Source organism: Salvelinus namaycush, chromosome 5, assembly GCF_016432855.1.
Source record: "Salvelinus namaycush isolate Seneca chromosome 5, SaNama_1.0, whole genome shotgun sequence".
NCBI classification, from domain to species: Eukaryota; Metazoa; Chordata; class Actinopteri; order Salmoniformes; family Salmonidae; genus Salvelinus; species Salvelinus namaycush.
The window spans coordinates 44,452,938-44,479,588 of record NC_052311.1 but is presented as its reverse complement, the minus strand read 5'-3'; the positions used below and the strand labels follow the sequence as shown (position 1 = coordinate 44,479,588).

At 42.6% G+C, this 26,651-nt stretch overlaps 1 protein-coding gene across 1 annotated transcript; it reads right to left on the bottom strand.

Moving 5' to 3' along the window:
• Positions 1-14: 14 nt before the first annotated feature.
• Positions 15-26,220, bottom strand: LOC120048319 (serine/threonine-protein kinase 40-like). The gene is made up of 11 exons (XM_038994196.1): positions 26,022-26,220; positions 21,816-21,942; positions 21,359-21,444; positions 20,335-20,478; positions 18,995-19,225; positions 18,278-18,330; positions 8,785-8,900; positions 6,652-6,796; positions 5,996-6,115; positions 5,672-5,756; positions 15-4,090 (listed from the first exon to the last, which is right to left on the bottom strand). The coding sequence occupies exons 2-11, from the start codon at positions 21,931-21,933 to the stop codon at positions 3,869-3,871; spliced, it is 1,320 nt and encodes a 439-aa protein (XP_038850124.1). The 5' UTR covers positions 21,934-21,942; positions 26,022-26,220; the 3' UTR covers positions 15-3,868.
• Between the last annotated feature and the right edge of the window lie 431 nt (positions 26,221-26,651).

The window sequence follows — 26,651 nt, the reverse complement described above, 5'->3', positions numbered from 1 at the left end:
TGGTAGGAATAGTGTACTTTTCCATATCAAAGTTTATTGCTGACATGCATGTAGAGATTTGATGAAGTACAAAAATATGTCTTTTATACAAACTTTTTTTTCTCATCTCTGTACAATTAGCCAGGTTTTTGTATTAGATGCCCATATCCAACAAAGCAGCTTACAACAAATCCTGCTGGTTTTCAACCATTTTTTTACCACCACATCATACACCATCATCTATTTTCCAGTTGAAATACTCAGCAAATCAAATACATCGTTAAACTGACAGACATTTCCCATATTTTTGAATTATAGTAAAAATGAAAACTTAAGTTGAATGTTCATTAAATGAAAATCGGTTGTATTATGAAAAACATTAGGTTTTTCTGTAAGACTCAAATTCCCAATTCTTCCTGGTTGGTTGATTTCAGGCAATTATAATTGTGGGACCACCGCAAGTTTAAAAAAAAAAGAAAAATCATGCAAAATCACATTTTACAAAGAGCTCAACATCATGCTTCGTATGGTGATTTCAGTCCACAAAACTTATATGAAGGGGACAACTTTCATAGACAAATGGGACAATTCTAACAGCCAAATGTGAACACTATCTTGATAATGCTACAGATACCTAATAAACCTAAATATTTATATCCAATAGTGGGTTATGGTCACCCTCAAGTACGACGGGATCACAAATTTGCCTTCAACTTCAGCAAGGGCTGTGGTATTCACAAAATACCCTTTTCTCATGAACTACTGACACACTATCAACTACAATACTGCTTTTATACCCAGAAATTCACATTGAGATGGGAAAAAAGCTAACATCTCAAAATCTCATTACATTTATTTATTTTTTATTTTCCCAAATGTGGTGGCTAGCATTGCCTCTAATGCATGTCTATATAGAATTTGTGTTAAAGCGGGGTTGTTCAGGAGTGTGCAATGTTACAAAACGTTCAGATGAAGATATGATTTCCTGTCATGTTGAATTTGGAATCATGTCAGTTCTATTCAACACATTCCTATCTGCAACATTTCACCTTACTGAAACGTACCCCTGATCAGAGCTGGTATCGTTCCACTAGATGGAAGCTCTACTGGTGTTGTCGCTGTAATGATGGTTTCATATTTACATACTGACCAAAAGTCTGGTATGGGGCGATAAACAGTTGGCATGGTCCCAGATCTGTTTGTGCTAGTCATTGTCAAGGCAACAGGAGTTGGCAGAACTGCACAAACAGAACTGGGATTCGGGTAATAAACAGATCACTACCATAAATCCTCATAATGCACGATTATTTGTGTAAAAAATAGAACTATGCAGAGTCAGTTTCATTATTAGTGTAGCTTAAATCGACCACGAGTGTGTGGCAATGGTAAACAATTATAAAAAGAGATCTTTAATGAAGATGGGCTGGGAGAGGAAAAACTGCAATGGCGGCTCAAGTTTGGAGAAACAAATGGAACCAGAAAACTTCTTGCTTAAAGCTAAAATGGAAAATAGATTTGATGCCTGAAAATGGACAGTGAATAAATAACAAAATAAACATAAATGAAATTGAGGAAAAAGACAATATACAATGAAATAGGACGAAACTGACTCAAGTTTCTACCCATGTGATCAGTTTGGTTATAAATAGAGTGAAGGTCTAAGCAACGCGAATACCCATAAAGATGGGCAAGCTTATGTGAACAGATGACTAATATTGTTCACGAGTTAGTAGCTTAGCAGCATTGCTAGCTATTTTTGACAAACTTTGCTAACAAATGACAACATTGCCATCTGTCTAAAGTAAATTTGCCGACATAATGGCAAACATTTTTCCTACTTGCCTACTTTAGCAATGTCATCGTATTTCCAGGACACTAGTGCACTTTAGACGAAACAGCCGTTAGCCTCTGTGCAGAATGATTGGATTGATCACGTTTGGCACCACTACGGCACCGCCAGCAGAGGGAAGCTTAAGAATGTGCGTAACGCGACTGAGACAACCTCATTGTTGAGTTTCTCTATGAAATATTACACTATTCAATTATCACTATCAACATTATAGTAAGTCTTTCATGATCAGCTACTACAATATAACTTACAACAGCTAAACGGGCTTGAGAGCTATGATCATCGCGGTTTTGTTTGATTTTTAAACTTTGCTACGCACTAGAGCATTCACGACTAAGACAGGGGCAAAATGAGGGATGCCCATCTTTCATAGCGGACACATTCAGTCCAGCCAGTCTTAGAAAAGCCTGTATGTTCTCAGTGTGTGCAAGCAACTGAGGCAGGCAAGATAAACAGATTGGGAAGGATGGCTAGTTTAAGGGTCTGCACTGACTTACTGGGCTTAAATAACGTGGCTCTAGTCTGCACCTACCACTGAAAAGGCCCTGGCTTTGTCTAATACACCCCTGGCCCAAATCACACTTATCTACACACTGACAATCACTGGCATGGCATTACCATTCATTCACATTCATGCCCAATACCTGTCTCACAATGATGATGTCACAGGATAAATGGGAAGTTGAATACCTGGAAGTTGTTCAGTGGTGAACGTGGGGGAGGTATCATTTCCTTGGCTAACAATCAGTTAAGACTCGCCATGATTTCTCACCCCCAAAAAATGATAGTGTCCACGTCGTGATTATTAATCAAAGATGCCAATTAGAACAGCAATAACGAGAGAGGATCAACATGAAACGTCGCCCCATCCAGCTCTTCCAGGTACTTGACACCTAAATGCAAAAAAATGGTTCCACAGGGGGTGAGAGCAAAAGCAAGAAAACAATGCAATCTGCTAGACTTAAAGACAGAAGTAGGCGATTTTGGCCACCCTTTGATAGTTAGCATTTTCAATGTAGAATAGATAGAAGTGTAGAATGCTACTTATTAGTCATAAGGAAAAAAGCTTATTCATATTCCACATTCCAAACCTTTATGCACCAAAACATAGTAATGCTTTCTGTCTACGGTGACAACACTACCCCGACAATTCCTTGTTTTCCGAGAATGGTGGACATGGTGTAAAATGCACACACAAAAAAAAAAATAATAAAGATTGAGAGAGGTAGATTTGAAGTCGTCAGTTTAGAGACGGGACTAGTCCAGATCATTTTGGTTATGAGGAAACTAAAGAGAGTGAATTACGTCCATGATCAAGTGATCTCAGTTTGGAGAGTTGAGGGGGAGGTTAGAGGAAGGTTGCTACATGGTTCTTCTGGCCCTGTATTGCTCAGGGTTTTCAAGAATAAATGGGGGTAGGTAGGAGGGCAATGCCCAGGTCTCAGCAGAGGGAAACAAATGGGAGGGGGGGGCTTTTCATGTCCAAACACACACATGCGTGTCTGGTATCCCCCTGGCCGGTACGAGTCCATATGTGCCCATAGCTGGCTGGCTGAGTCCATATGTGCCCATAGCTGGCTGGCTGAGTCCATATGTGCCCATAGCTGGCTGGCTGAGTCCATATGTGCCCATAGCTGGCTGGCTGAGTCCATATGTGCCCATAGCTGGCTGGCTGAGTCCATATGTGCCCATAGCTGGCTGGCTGAGGTGGGGGGGGGGGGGGGGGGGTTCAGTGGGAGCCTTTGGTTGAGATCTTCAGATTCTCCATCTAAGCCATTGCTGTGCACACCACCGACACCCAGACTTGAAGTGTGAAAACTATGAGAGGTTGTCAGGTGAGTGATCAGTTCTGCCCCCCCCTCCCCCCATGTCTGTTCCCACTCCACCTACCTAACTCCCTACAGCTAGGGACCCCTCTACCCAAGGGAGGGTTGGGCTAAGCTCCCATAGATATTCTCAGTTTCAGGGTACCTTCCCGACACAACCCTTGTGTTCCCCAACCCACTTGTCCCCCAGAGGGCAAGGTGATGGGTGAAGGGGCTACTTCCGCAGGAAGCGCTGGGCCAGGATGGCTGCGTCCAGAGGGCTGACGGGTGTGGCATCGTGGCCCAGGCGCCGCACGGGCGGGATGGCGCTGAACTGGCGTTTGGCGAGGAAACTGGCCTTGGCCTCGTGAATAGTGTTCTTCTCCTCGGCCAGCAGCAGCTGCTGGCGCATGTAGTTCTCAAACTCGTACTGCGACGACTCCTCCGTCATTTTCACCTGGGATAGAGAGACAGATGCTTATCAGTTAGTTACACACTGGGTCGTGTTCATCAGGGCAGTGGTTTTCAAAACTCTCCTCAGTGACCCCCAGACCTTTTACAATTTTGTTATTGATTAGTTGAATCAGGTGTACTAGATCTGGTATAGCTCAAACACATGGAACGGCTGGGGGTCCCTGAGGAAAGGTTTGAAAACCTCTGCATTAGAGGACATCATGGAAAATGTCTTAAACATTTTGCAACAGAAAACAAAAATTTGTGTTTATTGGACCAGGTCTACCAAGTCCAGGTAGTCCTTTCCCAGTTTGTTAGTTTTCTTCTGTTTGGTGCCCACTGAACATGACCCTGCTGTTACACAGAGATACTGTTACACAATGAACACAAGTTAGAGAGCCTGGTTAATGATCAAGAGATCAGCATCCTTGTCAAATCAGAGCTCTTTAACTTACGCCACCATTCTCATCGACGGGGCTGTAGTGGAGCAGGTTGAGAGCTTCCAGTTCCTTGGTGTCCATGTCACCAACAAACTAACATGGTCCAAGCACACCAATACAGTTATGAAGAGGGCACAACAAAACCTGTTTCCCCTCAGGAGACTAAAAAGATTTGGCATCGTTGCTCAGATCCTCAAAAGGTTCTACAGCTGCACCATCGAGAGCATCCTTACTGGTTGCATCACTGCCTGGTATGGCAACTGCTCAGCCTCTGACCGCAAGGCACTACAGAGGGCTGTGCGTACGGCCCAGTACGTCACTGGGGCCAAGCTTCCTGCCATCCAGGACCTCTATACCAGGCGGTGTCAGAGGAAGACGCTAAAAATTATCAAAGACTCCAGCCACCCTAGTCATAGACTGTTCTCTCTGCTACTGCTTGTTAAGCAGTACCAGAGCACCAAGTCTAGGTCCAAGAGGCTTCTAAACATCTACCCCCAAGCCATAAGACTCCTGAACATCTAATAAAATGGTTACCCAGACTATTTGCATTGCCGCCCCCCCTCTTTTACACTGCTGCTACTCTGTTATTATCTATGCATAGTCACTTTAATTAACTCTACCTACATGTACATATTACCTCGACTAACCGGTGCCCCCGCACATTGACTCTGCACCGGTGCCAACTGTATATAGCCTCGCTATTGTTATTTTTCTACTGCACTTTTAATTATTTGTTACTTTTATTTATGAATATATATTTTTTTTACTGCATTGTTGGTTAGGGCTTGCAAGCATTTCACTGTAAGGTCTACACCTGTTGTATTCGGGGCATCTGACAAATAAAATTTGATTGTGATTTGAAAATACAGCTTTATGACTGAGAACGTTTGTCAAGCCATACTTGTACCCATTTTGTATTTCTTACAACACCTTTCGGTTGAAAAAGATTGGATTCAAATGTAATGAAAGTGCTTGCCTCATGGTGGCGCAGTGAGAACAAACACCAAGGCACCAGTCAGTAAGGGAGGAGCATTTGGCTCTGTTCCCCAGAAGGCTTTGGGTGAGCTGAAGTTCTGAGGATTAGCCATGCGCTAATGCTAAAGGCTGAAGGAGGGTCAAGGGGTTGTTGACCACAGGGATCTCACCTCCTGGAGATGCTCTGGGTGGCTGATCTGGTCATCGATGTCCGGTACAACCTGAAGAGGTCCGGTCAAAGAGGATACTGACTGCCTACAAAGCACACACACAAAATAGAGTTTATCGACACAGCAAGGGTTGACTGATGATTCTATTGTGCAGCGTTTAAATTAACCTATTACGCTATGTTGCACCAAGTTCAACATCTTGATGGCATTATAGATGATACTCTTACACCAGATGTGAATATATTGTTAAGCACTTTTTCAACCATAAACCACTACTGCCAATATTTACAGTTCTCTCCCTGTCCACCAGGGGGCGGGACTCACCATGAGGCAATAATGCCGCTGAGAGACTCCAGGACCTCAGCAGCGGTCAGCCTCTGCTGGGGGTCTAGCACCAGCAGCTTCCGTATAAGACACACAGTGTTCTCTGACACACGCCCGTCCCTGAGGGGAGAGGGAGGAAAGAGAAAGGGGGAAGGGTTATATTTATGGCCTTCAGTACCAGAAGGAGAAACTGTTGAATAATACAAGGAGGAACCAACAAGAGCATGGTCCTCTGTAGCCTAGTTGGTATAGCGTAGCGTTTGCAACGCCAGGATAGTGGGTTGGATTTCCCAGGACCACCTGTACGTAAAATGTATGCATGCATGACTAAGTCACTTTGGATAAAAGCATCTGCTAAATGCCATATATTACTATTAGTTCAGAACTACTGGGCAAGTCTGCCAAAGTCCTTGAGTAGACCAACTGTCATGATAAGCATCATTGTAGCGACTTCCAATTCACACCAACGCAGTATAAAAAGGGCCTTGAAAAATGCCTGTGTGGCGCTGTATGGGATGGAAGGTGTCGTACGACATGTGGCACGCAACTCTGTATGGGGGTGCATGGAGCAATAATGCTTGTGTGGTTTTGTATGGGATGTGTGGTACTGTATTGGTTGGGGGGGGGGGGGGGGGGGGGGTTGTATGTTGACCTACTCTGGGATGGAGTACTCTGCAGCCTTGATCTTGCGGAATAGCTCTTGAGGTATGCTGTCGTAGAAGGGGAACTGGCCGTAGAGCATGGTGAACAGCACCACGCCAAGGGCCCACATGTCACTGGGCTTACCGTGGTATGGCCGGCCTGCAAAAGAAACATTAATAGATTAATTTAAAATGTTTCACGAGCTAGGTCTCTATACAATTGGCGACAGCCTACATGAGATTATTGTTCTGGACAACAAAAAAATAGCGTGAGTTTTTATTTGTCAAACGGCAGCCAAGCATCGACAATATTGACACGAGAATAAGACACTTGATATTTATTGGAAAGGAGCATCAAGCTCATCATTATGCACTTTCACCATCCTGTGAAGTTAATCATTTATCTCATCTGTAGCCTAATAAACTGCATGCGGTCATTGTGGGAAGTCAGTGGGAGAACCACACGTCTTCGCCCAAGTTATCGATACGTTATTATATTAATGAGCATAAAAGCATTTCAACCAGCATTTCACACATAATTAATTTTCTTGACAAAAAATGTTTGAAAAAAAACGAGAATTTTTTGTTTTGCCGACATTTGGAAAGTTGACCAAAAAAACATGTTGACATTTTGAAAGTTTACCGTTTCCATCAGGCCTGTTATGACATTTTGTATCTGACATGTACTCGCATAAAAAGTTTGGATGGAAACCTGGTTAATGTTCGACTTTTTGCAACTGAGAAAATGACGCTTCCTTAAAAACATGTTTTGCATATAGGCTTACATATCATTTAACAGTATGGTGCATGTACGTACATGCACCAGTACAATCACACTCTCGAATCTTAATTCAACCACAAACATCGTTTGCTGTTACTCCTCAACCCACGGTCCTCCTCTACAACCATACATAATACCCAGAAACTCATTATCAACCACAAAACAAATGATTAACCAATGGAACACAAACAGAAGACAATGTGACTATCACTCTCCAACTGCAGATCTCGGCTCATCTTTCCAAGAAATTCCCAACCACATCTGGCAATACCGTACCTCATTTATTCTTAAACCTATGAAAACAGTAAAGGCATGATGAGTCAGAAGCCAGTGATGGTAAGGGAGGAGCAATTAGCATGGTGCTCTGCTTTAAAACCAGAGGCAAGTGTTGTTATAAAGAGGTGGCGGCAGTTGCTTCCCTCCCTCCGCCCATGGGGCAATAATGGTAATGCAGTTGACACACACACACACACACAGGGGGGGAGGGGTTGGGAGTAGTTTCCCCTCTCGGTGAGTCATCAGTGTGACTCACTGGAGGTCAGTTTCATTGCTCTGCTTTCAACTTGTCAATGTTCCGCTCATATATGCCTAGGTTCTGTGTTTTAATGGAGAGAGGGGAAGCAAACACCAGCCAAATCTGCTCTTTTCACACATTTCCCGCCAATCGTGTCTAGACCGTAGGGCTGAGAATAACTTTTCAAATGGTTAGAACCTCAGTGTACGCATGAAGTTCGTGCACAAACTACTGAGTGACGGAATATTGTGTGCCGTCTCTGCAGCAAGCGATTAAACTAATAGCAAAATGTAGCACAGTAACATGTTTGCAATAAAACCAAACAAATCAACACCACATACCCCAATACATGGCTTATCACGAGAGAACATCATGCAACTGAGATGATCAAGTCAATAAATCAAATAAAAAAAATGCCTTGATATTTTCAGCCTTCACTAAATGTTCCAAGTTTGCAAAATAGGCTGTGTTGCCTAATAACCGGAAAAACCAACAACAGTGGACTGCCAAACATTACACAAACCTCCTGACTGACTCGCAGATTCCCAGCTCGACCCAGATTAAAAACGAGGCTGACCCTTCCTTTCAACAGAACAGTAAAATATATAACAGGAGCTTATCAGTCAAACCACATTACAAAAATAACATGTGAATTACCCTTGGAAATCAATAGGCCTACATGATTTGCATCCTCTTGTTACATAAAGTAAGCATGGAGATATGGAAGTTTCAATTGAACTGTTATGCGATTGTGTTTGGCATCAGTCAGTAGCATTCGTGACAGACTGATAGAGAACTTCCTTCTCCTTTCCCTTCACATGCCATCTGTGTGTGTCTGTGTGTGTGTCCTCACCACTCAGTACGTCAGGGCTAATGTAGGCTGGACTTCCTCGCTGGTCCTTCAGCAGGTCGTCCTCACTCACCAGGTGCTTGCCCAGGCAGAAGTTGGTGATGGTAATCCGATGAGTTCTAGGGTAGAGACACCAACACACAGCAGGGTCATATTCAGTAGATACATTTTTTTAAATAAATAAGTCAGAAACTGAGCGAAAGACCAAAATGCAGCACAGTATGCCCTAATGCAGGTATTCCCAAACAGGGGTATACCAAATAAAAATGTGATTCACATTCACAAAAAAATTACAAAATTCTCTTCACATTTTCAAACAGTCCATTTATATTCCCCCCCGCCTGAGTAGCCTCGTTTCACTGCCCAAAATAAAACCATCTAGTGTTCAGCGAAATAACACAATGTCAAATACATGTAGTCTAGTCAAATAATTAACATCCAATCACATTAACCGTCACTCTCTCGCGGGAATTCCACTAACAGGCCGTATGTAGCCAAACGTAGCTGCTGCTCATTCCGTTTGCTTGAAAATGGTAAAAAAAATAAAAAAAATTAAGGCCCACGTCCATAGACACGTACCACCAGCTCTAATGGTAGTACTATATTACAAGCAGTATTACACCTGCACCTGTCGACGACAAGTTGTTCTGCTTCCATGAGCACATCCAATACTAGCATCAGTAATTCTACATTTGTTGTTAGCCCAGGTAGCATGGACACCGACAGTTGTGAATCTGATGTAGCGGAGCTGCATCAATTCCACCACCGAACAGACAGGGACGTTGGACCATCAAAGAGGCGCAAATATGATGAGAACTACATTGATTTGGGGTTCACTTATATTGGGAGTAGTGCCCTTCCTCAGCCACAGTGTGTTATACAGTATACGCAAAAGTACTCTCTCACAACACGATTAAACATTCACTCTTGCGCAGACATTTAGAAACAAAACATGCCAATTTGAAAAATAAGCCCTGGGAGTTTGGATTGGATTCTCAGCCCTCACTAGCATGAAAACTACATAATACAGACTGTGTGGAAAATGATTTAAGACAGACTCTCTCCAATAAAACACAACATTGCAGTTATGTGCATCCTTTCAAGCACACCCTTCTTCATTAACCTGTGGCGCGTCATTCACAATTTGATGACCAAATAAGGTTTTATATGTAAAATGGCTAAATAAAGAGCAAAATTATTATATTATTTGTGCCCCGGTCCTATAAAGAGCTCTGTCACTTCCCACAAGCCAGGTTGTGACAAACTCACTCATTCTTATGTTTATTAAATGTATCGTATAGCGTGTGTGTGTGGCAGGCTTACAATGACGGCAAAAAACAACATTTGAGAGTGCGCTGACCCTGGTGCTAGAGGGGGTACGCAGCTGGAGGTTGAATGTTTGAAGGGGTACGGGACTATAACAAGTTTGGGAACCACTGCCCTAATGAATATGACCCAGGAAACTCTACTCCACTTCCTGATTGTTAAAGTTTGCCTCGTCATCACAAAAAAAAAAAAGTGTTTGGTAGGCCTGTGAGACACACGATGCTTCGTGAAATAATTAAACAGATGCTGGCTGACGTGGGAGGCAGAGTTCACTCACTGCTTAATTTGACTATCACAGTTATCTGACCAAAGCATTATGGACTCTTTTGCATCATCTTAAAAGAAACCAGAGGAAGTTTCAAAGAAACAAGACGATCACCACCACCAGTTGAAGGGACAACTCCAAACCAGGAGGACAGTGATATCTAGAGACAGGGTAAACTCCAGACAGTCTGGCACTCAAGCACCGTTGCTAGGGACATCATATTGGTTTCTGTGGAAACATCATAGGCCTATCAGATGTTTGCATGAGTCATCGTAGATAAACTGTGTTTGTGTGTGTGTGGGGGGGGGGCATGCAGGTTTTAATGGTAGGCCTTCATACAGTATCTCCATCCTTTCCAGAACATGTAGAGAGAAAGAGGAAATTTAAAAAAGGCTACACTGACAAACATGTGAGTCAACCTGTGGTTAGGGATAATTATCTCGATGACTAATCCGGCATGCCATTGGGTTGACGAATGTGTATGCAAAGCACATAAGGAAAAGTGCACACAAGCTTAAGTCCACCCACACGCGCAAGCATGCACACAATCACAACCGTGGTCTACTCAAGATCACCTTCTCACCCACATCCCCTTTCTCCAAGGACCGAGGGCAATGCAGCTTCCCCTATTCTCTCTCACTTGCACACTGTATGCAGTTCACATTCTGCTCACACAGACAGAAGGCCACATTTAGGCTAAGTTTAATTGATGTGAAAAAAATGCCACATTGTAAAAACATTTTTGAAGAGGAAACCTTTGTCTACAGTCTACCATGTGAGGCTGTTCAAAATGATTTGTGAACATGAGTCGTCTATAATACAGTAGCCTTTTGAAATTCTCAATGACAGGAGGTGACGCTTGAAGGGCTCTCGATAAAAAGCTACTTTATGAAGGGGGCCTTTCTTTTGCCTGCATGCATCACACAACTGCGGTTGCTATTCTTACTCTGTATCCTCTCCATGAATGAGATAGCGTGTTCGCCTCGTGAGAGAGACCCTTAGGACTGGAGGGACCAAAAGAACCACAGTCTCCACTTTCTGGTCATGTGATCCCAGGAGACAGGAAACCAGAAACCTCCACATCCCCAGTGACCCCCCCCCCCCCCCATCCTGCCCAAAATAACTTGACTGATGGGAAAAGGGGTTGAATATGGCATCCGCTGGCTCCACATGAAGCTCAACAAATTGCACAAAAAATAAATTTTTACAAATTCAGCAGGAGTGTCCCTCAATTGAAGCCATATTTGAGATAATATATTTATATTTTCGGAAAAACAACAGAAGTGTGGTGAGGTCAAGGATTTCTCAAACATTTGGGGGGATTTACCTGTGCATGACTACTGTCCCATCAAACACAATTTACATTATAAAAAAGTCACCTTCGCTTTCCAGTTTTAAACACAGATGGACTTCACAAATAAGTAAAAAAGCAACATTACAAAAATAGGAACAGCTTTTAGTATCATTTTGAACCCGGCACCACCAAACAAACCCTTTTAAAATGTTGATTTGCAAAGTTTATTTCCAGCATAAGCAAACTCCTGACAATGATACAGCACACTGAACTTTGCAGGACGGGGAGAAGTTGGTGAAGGGAAGAAGATTGTACAGGTGTAAACTAATCTTCAGCACAGTCAGTGGGAATACATGCAGAGGTTGATGTCACCGTCAAGTGTCAGCTGACTGAAGCATGCTGACAAACAAGCACTATTCGCAACTCAGTCTAAAGACTGTGCAGAGACGGGCGAGAGAGAGAGAGGGATGACCTGACAAGTGCAGCCTCTAAAGTCTAGTTTGCAATCTTACAACCCTAAAGTACACCCGCAATGTAACAGTTAATTTAAGAATTACTAACCTACAAAACACCAGCTATTTAAAACAACTTGCTGGCAAGATGCAATAACAGCCTCATTCCATCCATTTCAAGTGGATAAATTACCATTTCAAACAGATAACTGACCGGAACCCCAAAAAATTAAAGTAACGACCGTGCTGATGGAAACAGGAAATGCAGGTACATTTTTAAATGTCGGCATGCAATTTGTTTGTTCGACACGGTTGGTTCTTTTTGTGTCTAAAATTAATTATGCGAGAAATGGCAGCCTTTACGCAAAAATATTTATATAATAGCAATCATATCGATGTAAACTTGGATTCACACGATGATAGGCTATGTTGTGTCGTCCTACCACTAGGACTGGGGAAAGCATGGAGTTTATTAGGCAACAGATGAAATAAGTTATGAACTTCACAGGGTGGTAAAAGTGCACAGTGATTCAAGATCAAATAGGGGGTGCTTACATTTGTCCTGTTTCACACATGTACAAGTGTCTGGTGTAAAATGGTTTGTTGAATATCCCAAATCTGGATGAGGCCTTCCTCCATACATCTCTCCATCCCCCATACAGTATGCATGCACACTCAGCGAGGACACGTAAAACATGTAGAGCAAAGGCGAAAGACAAAAAAGGAAGACAATGACAGGGAATGGAAGAAAGGAATCATGAAAAACAGAAAGAGTAACGAGCAAAGACAGTGTGTGAGAAAAAAAAAGGCTCCTGACAGAGGGAGGGAAAGTAAATAGAGGGCTGTGTGTGTGTGAGAGAGAGAGTGAGTGAGTGAGACGTGTGTGTCCATGGTGAGTCAGCCCTGAGCTATGGAGGGTCTTTGGCAGGCCTCTCCTTTTGTCTCCAGCTGGGACAGTGTTCCACTCGTCTGCTCCATTCCGTGCAGCAGCCCCACCGGCCAGAACAAAACACTGTTTCATCACCACCACGGCTGCCGAATGGTGCTCACTAGGGATGCACGATTAATCTAAAATTGCGATATTGACATCCACATCGCAAGAGGCTGCGATACCGTTCTAGATTCACTATAGATGGGTTAGCTGACAACGTCACGAAAATGATGTGCACGCTGCCATAGTGCAGAAGTCAGAGTTGTTGAAATTCTGGATGGCCAGATTGCTAGAAAGAATAAGAAACTGCCATGTGGGGAATCGTAAGTGGCTCGTTTCATCTTGTTATTGATACGTCTTGACTGATCATGTCAATGCTAATATAGTAAAAATAAAAAATAAAATTCAATAGCTAGCTAACCAATAACTAACAAAGTATTTGAGAGACAATTGCTCATGGTGCAAATTTTAATAAACAGAGACGAAATATAGCTTACATGTTGTCATTCCTAAGCCAACCCCTTCTATTCCCCCCTCCATAGTTGCGCACGCCTTTATTATGTTGCTAAACAACCAACCAATCTATGCATGCATTGACAGAACAGAAAGCTCTCAACAGATTTGTCCAAACATGAACGATGTAGCTATTCACTTATATAAATCCACATTTTCTATTATTCATTTGTGTAACTTGCTCTCTGCAAAACACTAGTTTGTTGGTCTTACCAAGCTGCTGAATTTAGCTAACTCCACTGAGCAAACTTTTGTTCTAATACAGCCTTGTAGCAGTTGGAGTATATCAGCATTGGTTGTACAACAGCTTGTTCTCATAATCAGAGAGGAAAATACGAAGAATATTAAATTCTGTCTGAATGTACCTATTTAAATCTAATTAGGGTCCCATGGGAAACCCTGACCAACACTTTGGTTCCTACTGTCATAACCAACTCGTCCCTTTTTCCATTAGTTGTCATACCAAACAAAACCGCATTCCAAGTGCCCACTGTATTCCAACCATATAAATAGAATGGTCATTCTAAATTGTGTGATGCCAACAGCAGAGCCAAGTGTTTGATCTATACAGCACAAACAAAATAGCAATATATGGTACAAAAATTGCACTGATGTTTTTTGCAGCGCTCACCATTACGGGCACCGGCCGGCTCAGTTCCCAGTGAGTACAGCAGTGTTTCCCAATCCTGGTCCTGAGGATCCAAAGGGTTGCCCACTTGTTTTGGCTTAATTCAACTAATCATCAAGCCTTAAATTGACCAGGATTGGGATGCACTGCTGCAAAGTATGTTCGTGTGTAATGGGGGGAGAGGGAGAGAGAAGGAATTGAGGTAGTAAACACTTCCTTGCAGTGGCTAATATGCTTTTAGGTGATGTATGGGCACTAGTATTTAGATATGAATGTGTATGCATGAATGAAACTCATTCAGACCCATGAATATGCCACACTCAATTGTTTAATAGTCTACACATAGACATACTATATGAGCACGTGGAGCCAAGAGGAGGAATTGAAAAAGCCTGCACCGTTGATCAGTTACAAAACAGTCACTAGCATACTCCTACATTTCATGGGCTCAAGATAAAAACAGCTAAATACACATTCACTCTTAAATTATTTTTTTTATAAAACCTGTCTAAAAATTTTTTTAATTCCAGCAGGGTTTTGAGAGGCTCTGGGTGCACAATAAGGCTGGGATTTGACAGGGACCTCACAATATGATATTTAGGTGCCGATAGGATATGTATTGCGATTCAATACTGTGATTTTATTGCAATTCAATGTTCCAAACATATATCTGCTACAGAGGGACAAGCGAGAGGATGAGTATGAGTTCTGATCAGCCATGGAAATAAGTGTTGAAAACAAATTGTGTCCCTATTTACAAAATGGATAACTAGCTATGAAGGAAAAATGTTTCCGTTTCGGTGCAGGTACAGCAAACTAGCACGAAAACAATATTGCGATATTGTCAAAACGATACAATACCGTCAAAAATAATATTTTGATATGGAAAGGGGGATTCAACTGAAATGTGTCTTCGATATGCAACTATTGATTTGTTTCCAGATCACTAGTGCACAACCCCCCACGTCCTCACTAGCATGCACTCCGTTCACACACACACACTTCGCGCATATGTACCCCGATTCTTGAAGCTGGGCGTTTGACAGTTTCCTACTTCAAAGGAGAGGGATTCAAAAGTAAAACATTTCGGGTTTTTTCTTCTAAATGCATTTTTTCTCTCTCGCAGAAATGGCTTTTTGAAAATGTTTACTTTCTTAATAAGAAACTCGTACGTAACCTGTAAATATATATAAAATGTCACGAAGCGTTTTCGCCCTGGAGAAAATACAGGATATTGCCTAGCCATGATTGGTTGAGATAGAGGGGGTGGGTCATTCCCAAGAAATAGCAAATTCTGTCACTCAAGGCTTCCCTGTCACATGGCACGTCCTCTCTGCTACGGCAGATATTTGTAAACTCCTTTAGATTGACTCATTTTCATCAATGACAACTTGCAAAGTGTAGCTACAGCTTTAAATAACAGAGTGGTCCTGAATACAGCTGCTGGTATCGACACAGCTCTTTCTTCTGTGGCAAAAGCAGTCTGCTTTAAACAGAGTGGGAAGGATATTTTTTATGTCTGTCGTGAATCATATTCTAACAGTTAAGAGCTTACAGTTAAAATACAGAGATAGTTATCGTCTCAACTGTATAAAAAAAAAAACATTTTCATTATTAGCTAGCTAGACAGTTGCATACAGGTAACGCAATAGGCAGCTAGCTAGCTGAAATGGCTAGTTGCAGTTCGTTGATTGCTGGTGTACAAAGTCATGACGATAATATGTTTGTCAGTTTATTGTGTTTAACTAACTAGCTACCGAAAATAGCCACTGTGGTGCGAATGCTAATCAAACCACAAGTTAAGTGACAGGGACACATTAAATGGCTAAATAACTAGCTATCTACACATGTTCAACTAGCTTAATACTAGCCTCGTTTAGAATTCGAGTGTGAAATAGTTACACACTCATCTCTAACATGTAGCCTCAGCATTCCCGAACAGTCCCATTAAAAAGTCAGAATGATGAACCAACTTTATTTCAACTTACTTTACCGGTTGTCCGCCGATGTTGTCCCTATGTCAGAGGTAATTTCATACATACTATCCACAGGGAAGTGTTATCAACCCAACCTTTAGTACGCTGTCTGTATTTCCAGTTATTTTCAAAACGGATGCAATTCGCACATGAAACACTTGCACAATATGGCCAAGACTAACCAAACCGCAAACACTTCCAGCTGATTGTGAGGGAAGGTGTCAGACGACAACATTCCGGTTACATTTGGTTATTGTTTACATCGTGTTTCACGTGTAATGCGTCAAGAGATTGAAAATAACGTTACAAGTGACAGAAACTACCGGCACAGCAAATAGTCAGGTACACATCACTATCCTGCGGATACCCCATCTCCTATCAACAGCATATACAACCGGTAAAGTGTAAATATAATTTCATTCAACATTCTGGCTTGTAGAGAATATTGCATTGTTTTTTAGGGCGACTTGAGTCGGACAAAAATAAATAAATCATGGTAAGTCTGTTTAGGCAAGATGAATACCATATACATATAGCCTACTGCTAATTATTAGCTGGTTATCTTGTAATGTCTGCAATGCCATTGTTTCGCTGGAAACCAGTTGTGTGTACAGGGCATTTTAGTAACAGGCAATAACAAGCTATAGGAGATGAATTCATTCGTTGTTTTTTTTACCTATTGTTCTGGAATTTGTCTTTCAGCAGTGTAAGGAGACGAACAAGCAGCACTTCAGGTATTTTTTCTTTGTACTTGAGCTTATTGCTCGGGGCTCAAAGAATGTTATTGCTGGTATGCAAGGTTTTAATGCCTCATCTATTTGTGTCTGCCTTTCTCCTTTACAGCTTAAAATTGTCTGGAGCCTGGTGTTGTGGCCATGGAGTTTTCACTCTGATGGAACTAGATTTCAGCTGCTACGCAACGATGATGTCCTTCCTCCCAGAGATGAGCAAGCATCCCTTGGACTGGACAAAACCCAGCAAACATATTTTTGAGAAGATCAGGACTTTTGCAATGAAAAGGCCATAGACAATTACACGTCCTGCTCCAAAGGGCAAGATAGAAATATGTTCAGTTTGTTCATATCATAACTTGAACAAAAGTCACTCAAAGGATCTCATGATAAAAGCCTAGATAGTGTTTTACCTAAGCCCTTGTGTTAAGGTCTCTGATTTTAGGCTACTACCTTTAGCACTTGAAGTTATTTTAATCTTGAAATATTTTCACAGTCACGTGAATTCTTGGTTGGGTCTTAAGGCTTAACGGGTTTAAAACAAAGCAGCACTGTAGTTCAATGTGAAAAGTGTTTTATTATACAACAATAGGCAATTTAATACTGTTAATGGTTTGCCTAATCAGGGAACTTGGTGAGATAATGTACAGAGAATTCATTTTGGCAATTTGGTGAAAGTGTTCCTTTTCTAAATATACGTTTTCCAAGGATTAATGTGGAGCACGTGAAATTCGCAGCTAAATGTTTGAATGCCCTTTTCTCCTAAACGGGATAAGGTTATTAACTTAAACCAGCATTACTTCCATGTTTTCTCCAACTACAGTGTATGATGTACCATTTTGAAGCTCAGTCTGTAATTTTATTCAATGTAAAACACAACTTCAAATTTTGGGACATGATACCGAAAAGAGATTTGGGGGGGGTTTGGAAAGGGGGCTTTATGGATAAGGAGCTGGCTGCATTCTGCAGGGTCTATCAGATCCCGGCAGCACAACACTGTGACCTGATGTGCACTCGAGCCAGAGTTCCAACCATGTGCAGTTCCACCCCCCCCCCCCCCCTCCTCTTCCAGAGAGAACAAAGTAAGAGGGCACGTTCTTCACCCTCTTTTTCCTCGCTAGGTTCCCATCACTGCCTTCCAAAACCCGACCACAGGGAATGAGTCACTGACTCGTACGTGAGAGAGGGGGGAGAGAAAGATGTAGAGAGCAAGAGAAAGAAAGATGGGTGAAGGGGAACTGGGCTGGGATATCTGTCTCTTCCTTGAGGCTGCGAGGTATTGACCCTGCTCGGGTTGAAGGCCAGTTGCACACTGGATACACACTGAATGGGGCATCTCGCAAGGCTGAACCAAATATGAAAGCGTGACTGAGTCCTTACCGTTTGTTCAGCACCATGTTTCCAAGCTTCAGGTCTCGGTGCACAATGTTTTTCTGCAGGGTGAAAGAGGTAGAGACGGATCAAATATGTCACCGTCAGACTGCTGTTGAATGAAGCACTGGAACAAAAGCAACTCAAGTCAATGCTGTTACTGCTCTATAGGAGCAGTTTAGCTTGGATGATGACTCATCGGAGGGGCTACATAACAAAAATGTAATAACATTTTGACTTGTCTGACCATGCCCAAGACTTAAGTTGGAGACCGTAAAGAAAACACACTTACATAATACATCTTTCAAAAACAAATTGTCAAAGCTATGCGTCATCTTGGCTCTAGAGGACTATACAGTCAAGTCAGTGACCAATTACTTGATCATGAAGGTCAGCCTGTGAAGGCAGTAGGCACTGACCAGATAATCTGATCTACAAATCATTAAACTTCCAAAACAACTGGCCACCAGATAATGAAAAGTCTGGGAAATCTGCAAAGTATGTAGCAGACCGAACACTAGTCAAGAAGCAGATGGATTTAGACTGTTTCGAACATGTTCAAAACAGCTACTGAGTCGGACTGAGTTGAATCACTGATCTACAAATCACCTCACATTCCAAATAATTAGGCAAACGCATTGTGATCATGATTAGCGATTCTGCACCTTGTCTTCCTCAAACTGATCCCCTCAAACGTGCTGTACGTGTTTTGTTGGTCAGTCTCACCTTGTGCAAGGCCTCCACTACGCGCACCACATCGTAGAAGATGACAATGGCCTCGCGCTCGCTCAGCCGCTTCTCCTTGATGACGTAGTGTTGCAGGTTGATGAGGTCCGCAGTCTTGTCGCTGAAGTCGTGCGCACAGAGGCAGTCCAGCACCAGGCAGATCCGCTTCTTCAGTCGGCGCACCTTTCCATTGTTGGCCTCCGGATCCTCCACAATCTCGTACGCCCGGTCCTAAAGTGGACAGGGGAGAGAGAGTGGGTTGGTTAGGGTGATTAGAGAGGAGACCGTATCCTTTATCTGTGCGTGTTACAATCTGTTGATATGGGTAGTGTTCAGTAAGCACAAAACAAAAGGCCACGAAACAGAATTAAATGTTGTCCAATAAAACAATGGTTTTCTTTTGCAAAACATTTTGCTACGGTGTGCCATGAACAATACAACTCTGGGACATCTCTTTAGAAGCGTGTAAGAAATAATATGGATTCTGACAAAAGACATGACAATTGAACGGCTTCCAAATCATATGTGTCATAAGCCATCACCTCTTCCATTGCCGAGTGAAATTGCACACTGGCTTCAATCAGCTATGAGAGAGAGAGAACAGTGGAGGAGATGACAGGGCTCAGTGATCTGTGTACAACCATCCCATCTCCAATGTGAATAGAACACAATCTGGGGGGGGGTGAAATGAAAAACAAAGGTCATTCTTCTCTATTCACCTCAGAGCGAGCCACTGTCCTCGTCCCCAATGGTATTGGTTTGTCCAGATTTAGATGGCTGGGCCTCTAAAGGCTTTCTGAGACAAATCATTATTAACTGGTCCGCTTGGAGACGGAACTATAATAAACCAATCAATACCGTTGTAGCCTTGAATGAATCACGCCGCAGCCGCACGGCTCAATGTAGCTATTCTAGGAAGAGCGTGTCGAGGAGAAATAGGGTTGTGAAAGAGAGGCGACAGATGGAACAATAACAAAGTTATAAAGATATGGGAAGGGCGGGAGGGCTGAGTCACTGTGAGAGTGGACGGCTGGGAAAGTGAATGCTTGAAAAAAAAAAAGAAGTGCTTCAATATCTCTACAGAAGTATCTCTAAGCTCCACTGGACTTGAATTGTGCAGTGCGGTTGGTAGGGAGGGGGTGTGAATAGAATGTTTTTCCCTGAAGGGGTGTCTTTGGGAGGCTGGTAGAAAACTATGCAAGTCTCTCATCAGAAAGAATAATGTACAATCACAATAATTCAGTACAGGTCTGTGAAGTTCTCATCATTGAAAGACATTACAATTGGCTGCAGCGCCAAGCGATGTACCTGAAAGTTTGTGGTGCACCAAGTAAATTTACCTGGAACAGGCCATGGTGGTGCACCACTCCATCCTGGTTATGGAGCAGCGAGAGGAGGGAGTACTCGGTGTGCAGCAGCATCTTCCCCTGCCTCTCCTCCTGGGTCTCCCCGGCCGCGTCTGCCCGCTCCTCCAGCGTCAGGATCTACAAAAGAAAGCAGCAGCAAGGTCGTGTTCATTAGGCACCAAAAGGAAGAAAACTGACTGAAACAGGGAGGGCCTACCTAGATTTGTCCAATAAGAAACACTTGGTTTTTGGTTTCCCATAGCAAAACATCTTACTACTATGTCGCCTAATGAATTTGACCCCGAGGTCACGAGCACAGACGCTCTGGGACTGGGGAGAAATCCCTAAACAATGAACCACATGAAGTCGTCACCCCACAACAATGCCTAAAGATGTACCATAACAGCTGACCCCAGCAGCTGATCTAGGCCTTGGGAAAGAACTTAGGAAGAGGGGGTTGAGAGCCAGAGGGGACAAAACAGGCCTGCATATTTGGCACATCAAATCAAAATTTATTTGTAACATGCGCCAAATACAACAGTGAAACTCTTACTTACAAGCACTTAAACAACAATGCAGTTTTAAGAATAAAAAAATAAATTAAAAAAAATGTTAATTAAGTATTTACTAAAATAAACTGATGTTTTTTCATGCTGGTTTCATTTTATTCAGCGCAAAAACACATCCCTACATACTACAGTCAACACACTCAGGTGACAGGCCACTTTTTCACTCTTCCTCCTAAAACACCTGGTGTGTAAAACAGATTATTGGATTGCCCCAATAAACAAATTGCCTCTACAGTTTGTCTTCTGCCCGAGCAAGCGCAGGCTGCTCCACTCAAATAGGGCCGTAAAGGAATAACTGAACACTAACAAAGACGTCTGTTTAGGAAGGTCAAAGTTCAAAAGGCTATTGGGACACTGTAGCTAACTAGCTGTTTGTAAACACTAATTCATCTCCATCAAACAGTGAAAATAAATCATTCAAAAGAAACAGTGCGAGTGTGTCCACTCACCTTTAGCTGGTAGAAGTCATCCGTCCCATCCTTCCTGGCCAGACACTGCACTATGCTTGGCACGGGCGAGTTCCCCAAACGAGGCCCTGTAAGGAAGAAGTGGCAACAGCTGCATGACCAAAAGGTAAGGAGTGTGTGTGCCCTAATGCAAACCATTAGGAGGCATGCAAACTTCAACCCCCCCTAACATAACGTTTTCTTACACGTCATCTAGCAGACAGCAGAAGTCTTATGCTAACGTTTCACAAAGTAAACAGTTTACATTTTCTGAAAAGATTGAAGAAACAGCAACTTTGCTTAATAGATTCTGAGCCATCTACCCAATGTTAAAAATTCTTCATATTCTTGCCTCAAGCTAACTGAATCCCCCCACCTCTTCCCTAGTTTCCTGCACACACACAGTTGTAAGAGGCCAACCTTCCCCCTTTTCTGCCCCTGAGTAAACCCCATCTCTTACCCAGGACAAAAGGACCTGCCCTCTTGGCGTTGCTTCCAGCTATTCCAGGACAGAGGAGCTTGCTGGCCCTGCCCGAGGTCTCTCCGGCCCCCCTCTCCAAAGAGCGCCGCTTAGACATGCTGGAGCTCTGCAGGAAGAACACAGAGACAAAAAGCTAATCAGATAACATCAGATCACGATAGGCACGTTAAGTGGTGTTGGACAGAAATGTGACCACAAGGACGCAAGACTCTCAAACTGATATGGTCTTGATGTTCTTCCAGGCCACTAGCAAAATATACATCTTGAGTTGCATAATTCCGACGCTACGATTCTGACCAAAATTCTGTCAATGTGTCATACAGTAGAAAATACATTAGTTCTCAATAATCCCTGAAACTGCATGACTATACCTGGGTCTCTCCAGAAGTTCTCTATTGACTTGACTAATGCAGCAGACTGTCTTGTGGTATGAGAGAGGAGAGGGTTTAACCCCTCCCAACCACGTTAGAAAACCCCTCCCACAAGTTTACTAACACAGTGTGAATGGCTAGCCATTATAGGTTCATTCAGATGTAGTCTCTGGTGAGAGAGATGGCACCTCAGCTTTAAATCCTCACAATGTGGCATGCAAACGAAACATCCATGTACTGACATTGAGTGACAAATGCCTTGATGCAGAACGCAGTAGGATTACTGCAACATCAAATCCTGCAAGGGTGGAATTCTGGTGAAATGCTAAAGATAGAAAAACATGTAATAGGGCTAGGCTGAATTCTATTTTGTGCATACATGCCTTTTCATTTTATCCTTCGCAATTACTTTCTGAAAATCCTGCAGCAGCTCTTAGGACCTATATCAGGCGGTGTGAAAGGAAGGCCCGGAAAATTGTTAGGCTCCAGCCACCCAAGCTATAGACTGTTCTCTCTGCTTCCACACAGCAAGTGGTACTGGTGCATCAAGTCTGACACCAACAGGATCCTGAACAGCTTCTATACCCAAGCCATAAGACTGCTAAATACCTAACAGAATGGCTTCAAGGATTGACTGAGTTAACCCTTTTATTTTTGCACTGTCTATACACACTCACAGGACTCTCCAACATACTGACACCACACACATTCACTCAGCATTTATGCTGCTGCTACTCTGTTAATTATATATCCTGATGCCTAAATCACTTTACTCCTATACATAACTATCACTCCAGTATCCCTGCACATTGTAAATATGGTATTGGAACTGACTCTATATAGCTTCTTTCTTTGTCATTTTTAGTACTACATTGATAACTGCATTGTTGGGTTTGGAGCTTGCAAGAAAGGCATTTCACTGTACTAGTGCACGTGACATTAAAACTTGAAACTTAATCTGCACTGGTTTGCGGTTCTCTAAATCTGTGGCCTAGGCTATGTGGTGAGTTATAACCATTGACAGTAAAAGGATACGACTTCCTCTCAGAAGACAGTTTCCCATAAAAGGTTGGGCTCATGGCTTTTTTTCATGACAGAAAAATAAATACCAACCCTACCATTTCCGATAAGGAACTGAAGGCATTATGCCAGGGGAACCTGTGTGTGACAGAGCGTGACATCTATTTACAGTAACATGCCTACCTCTATAGGACCTACGGTATTCTATCTTTGAGAGGTATTTACTTTTTTGCTGCCTGTTGATAATGAGTTGCTAAGTGATGAAACGTGCTCTGGTTCCCATATCAGGGAAGTAATGCTCAGAACCAACTGTGGGGGGGGGGGGGGGGGGGGGGAAATCACTCAGTTCAGTCACCCCAGGGTTATCACGGACTAGGTTTTGTCAGAAATGCCAAAATATCAGAGGGATGACACCAATAAGAGCGCAAACTGAAACATGTCCTAGAGTGTAAAAAGGGGGCATCGTTTCAGAGTGAAAACAATGTGCAACTTCTTGTAGTGAAACTGCAACACAAAGGTGATAGGTCAATGTGCCTTTAGACAGGATTGTGGTGACCGTAGATCTTTAGTGGACACATGCCAGTACAAGTTCAACCCGACTAGAGATGTTCCAGAGCGAGAAGATTCGGGCTGATAAAAGTGGGAGCATAGAGGGCAATAACAATGAATTTGAATTACCTGCATGAGAGTAGACATTGGAAACTGACACACACACAAAAAACTCAAAGTATGCATTACTGGCAACACTAGTCAAAATGCTCACACATTAGCCAACACATGGAAAACAAGACATCATTCCATTTTGAAACTGTTCCACCATAGGCCACAGTTTGGCTCTGGTGAGGACAGGACAGTTTGCAGCAGTCAGTGGGCCTACACAAATTCTCACTTCTATGAGGATTTGTTCAGATCCCAAACAGCAGACTGTCGTAATCATGACTCTCGCCATCTCAACCAGTCATCAATCACCCAGGGAGGCTTATGAACAGTGCTTTTCTTGACTCCTAGTCACATGTGCAACTGTAGGAGAGCAGCATATTCTATCAATCAATTAGCATACCATTTATTTACACGAGTCATCTAAACTAAATTTTAGCCATTGCCATTTGCAAAGATGGAATAGTACACAGGGTATGCTGCTAAAATGACTGTCCAACAAGAGAACTATTAGAGACTGAATCAGAGCCGACAGGTTCTGATGTGCATTTCTACAAGAGCACTGTACTGCCCTAAAACCATTTGACAAAACAATTACCTTTCTGTAACTCATGCACCTTAGGCTTGCCTGAAATGGGCAGCTCACAACATGACTTCAGATTAGTTTGGCATTTGATGAATGTAAGCCAACTACCAATAGTTCAAGAACTAAAAGGTCAAACCACCCGAGGAAAGCACAATGATTGGCAAGAATAACTTCAGCGCAATGGCATGCTAAGATGCAGTTTTATCTGATGCTGACTGTACTGAGAGAGAGTAGGAACATAGCCTACTGAATCATATCAGACACAAGGCACCAGAGAGAATCTCCCACGCCATCCACGGGAACATGCGCTCTTTAAATAGCTAGAGAGTGCACACACGGCCACCATAGATGACTGGAAATCCACTCACGTCCTATTATAGCAGCATGAATCAAGCATTTCACACAGTGTTCTGTTGCAAAACAAAATAATTAGCTAAAAGCACTAGCTAAAGGAGCCATCCCTAAATACATCTAATATAACCAAATGTCATTTTTACACGTTCATACCTGGAACCTAGGCTATATCCTGATAAATAATTTTAAAGGAATAGTCCAAGCTATCACAATGTTGTCAGAGGAGAGGATTCATACAAATCACGTGCGATTGAAGTTGAACAATGGAATTCTTGACTTGAGGTTGCACAAGTCAATCACCCTGGACATCATGATAAATATACCTAGCTAGCTCGTAATGGGCATGTTAATGTACCTGGATGAAACCCCAACTGCCTTCTGCGCTCTTATGGTTACCCACCATCTTGCAGCCTATTGTTACATTTTGAATGCACTTGGCCATACAAGGTCACCAAAAACATAGAGACATAGGAACGACGACAGCATGTTGCAAGGGGGTGTCAGTTGCAACATTGTATCAGGCTATCATTTGAAACAAATGAAAAGGAGCACGCATCGCAGGGATGAAATCCCCCAAGTGTAGTGTACACGACCCCTTTTGACTCCCACAACGGAGACGAGTGCCAACAATCACCCTTTGTCCACAAGCCATTGAGCCATCGTGATCTTATGTCATGACATGAGTAAAATATAACTAGGTACCATTTATAGTACCGACAACCCACGAGCGTTTACAAACGAGCCCCACGCCCGAACGCAATGTTGTAGCAAAATAAGTTCTCAAACGAATATAAATTAGTAAAACACAGCGCATATACGGTGTATGGGAACGGTGGTTATGTTAATTACAAAATAATGTACGATACACGGCGTCAGCGAAACTATGTTAGGTAGCCTAACTAACGTTAGCTTAAACTGCTAAATTCCATTCGGCACGAGCAACCCAAAGCTAGCCCGAATTACAACAATGCACACCGTTCACACATCGGAACGACCCCAATGACAAATGTGCATGTATTTGTGTTAATTAATATGTTCGGTTTACAATTTACCCATCGTCTGCTAAACAATACACATTGCGCAGACCGGGGAGGCCATTTAAACAAAGTACATGCTAGCTACTACTAACGTTACTACCGCTAGAGCAAGCTCTTTCGCCACCTCGCTCACTCAGGTCTTTTTTCTTTAACAACTTACCTCGAGCTGAAAACGCCGAGGAAAGTCTGCGTTGTAATGCTACAGCATGGACATTTCTTTAAAAGTATTTGTTCGGTGCATAAGAAGTTTGTTGCCCCAACCAAAGGAGACCGTATATGGAGGGTTGATATCGTGCAATGTTTGTTTTAGCCACTATTACCGAAATGACCACTCAGGAACAGCTTCCATTCGTCAGCTTTCTGATCGCATCTTTCCATAGCAGCGCCACCTGACAACGGAAATGACGCAAGTTGCATGACTGACAGACTTGCTCAGCCAATAAAAATAAAAACATAATTTGATTTAGTAGTTTGTCTAGCAGATGCAGCTGATTGATTGAGCGTTTGATGAAATGTGTTTGTTTGATAATAGGACTAGGAATGACATGACGTTGAGCAGAGGTTCAGTGTTCAACTATGTGTCAAATTCAATTCGATATAGTTTCAAAATGCACACATGGTTTCACAACTTTGTTTTACAAAAATGAAAAAGTAAATTGTGAGCTAGGAGGCAAATATTGTATCCATTCATAACTAATCAGTGGCAACAAAAAGTCCAGCATTACACTCCATTCACATGCTGTGATATCTTGGTGCCTTAGTGAAATTCTAACGTTATATCCTTGATTGC

Bases quoted from the DNA above. Each gene is read 5' to 3' on its own strand.
- LOC120048319 (XM_038994196.1), bottom strand. From the start codon at position 21,933: ATGTCTAAGCGGCGCTCTTTGGAGAGGGGGGCCGGAGAGACCTCGGGC. The intron at 19,226-20,334 runs GTAAATTTACTT...TGTCCACTTTAG, and splicing joins ACCACCATGGCCTGTTCCAG to GACCGGGCGTACGAGATTGT. The intron at 4,091-5,671 runs GTGAGATCCCTG...TCTCTATCCCAG, and splicing joins ACCCAGAGCATCTCCAGGAG to GTGAAAATGACGGAGGAGTC.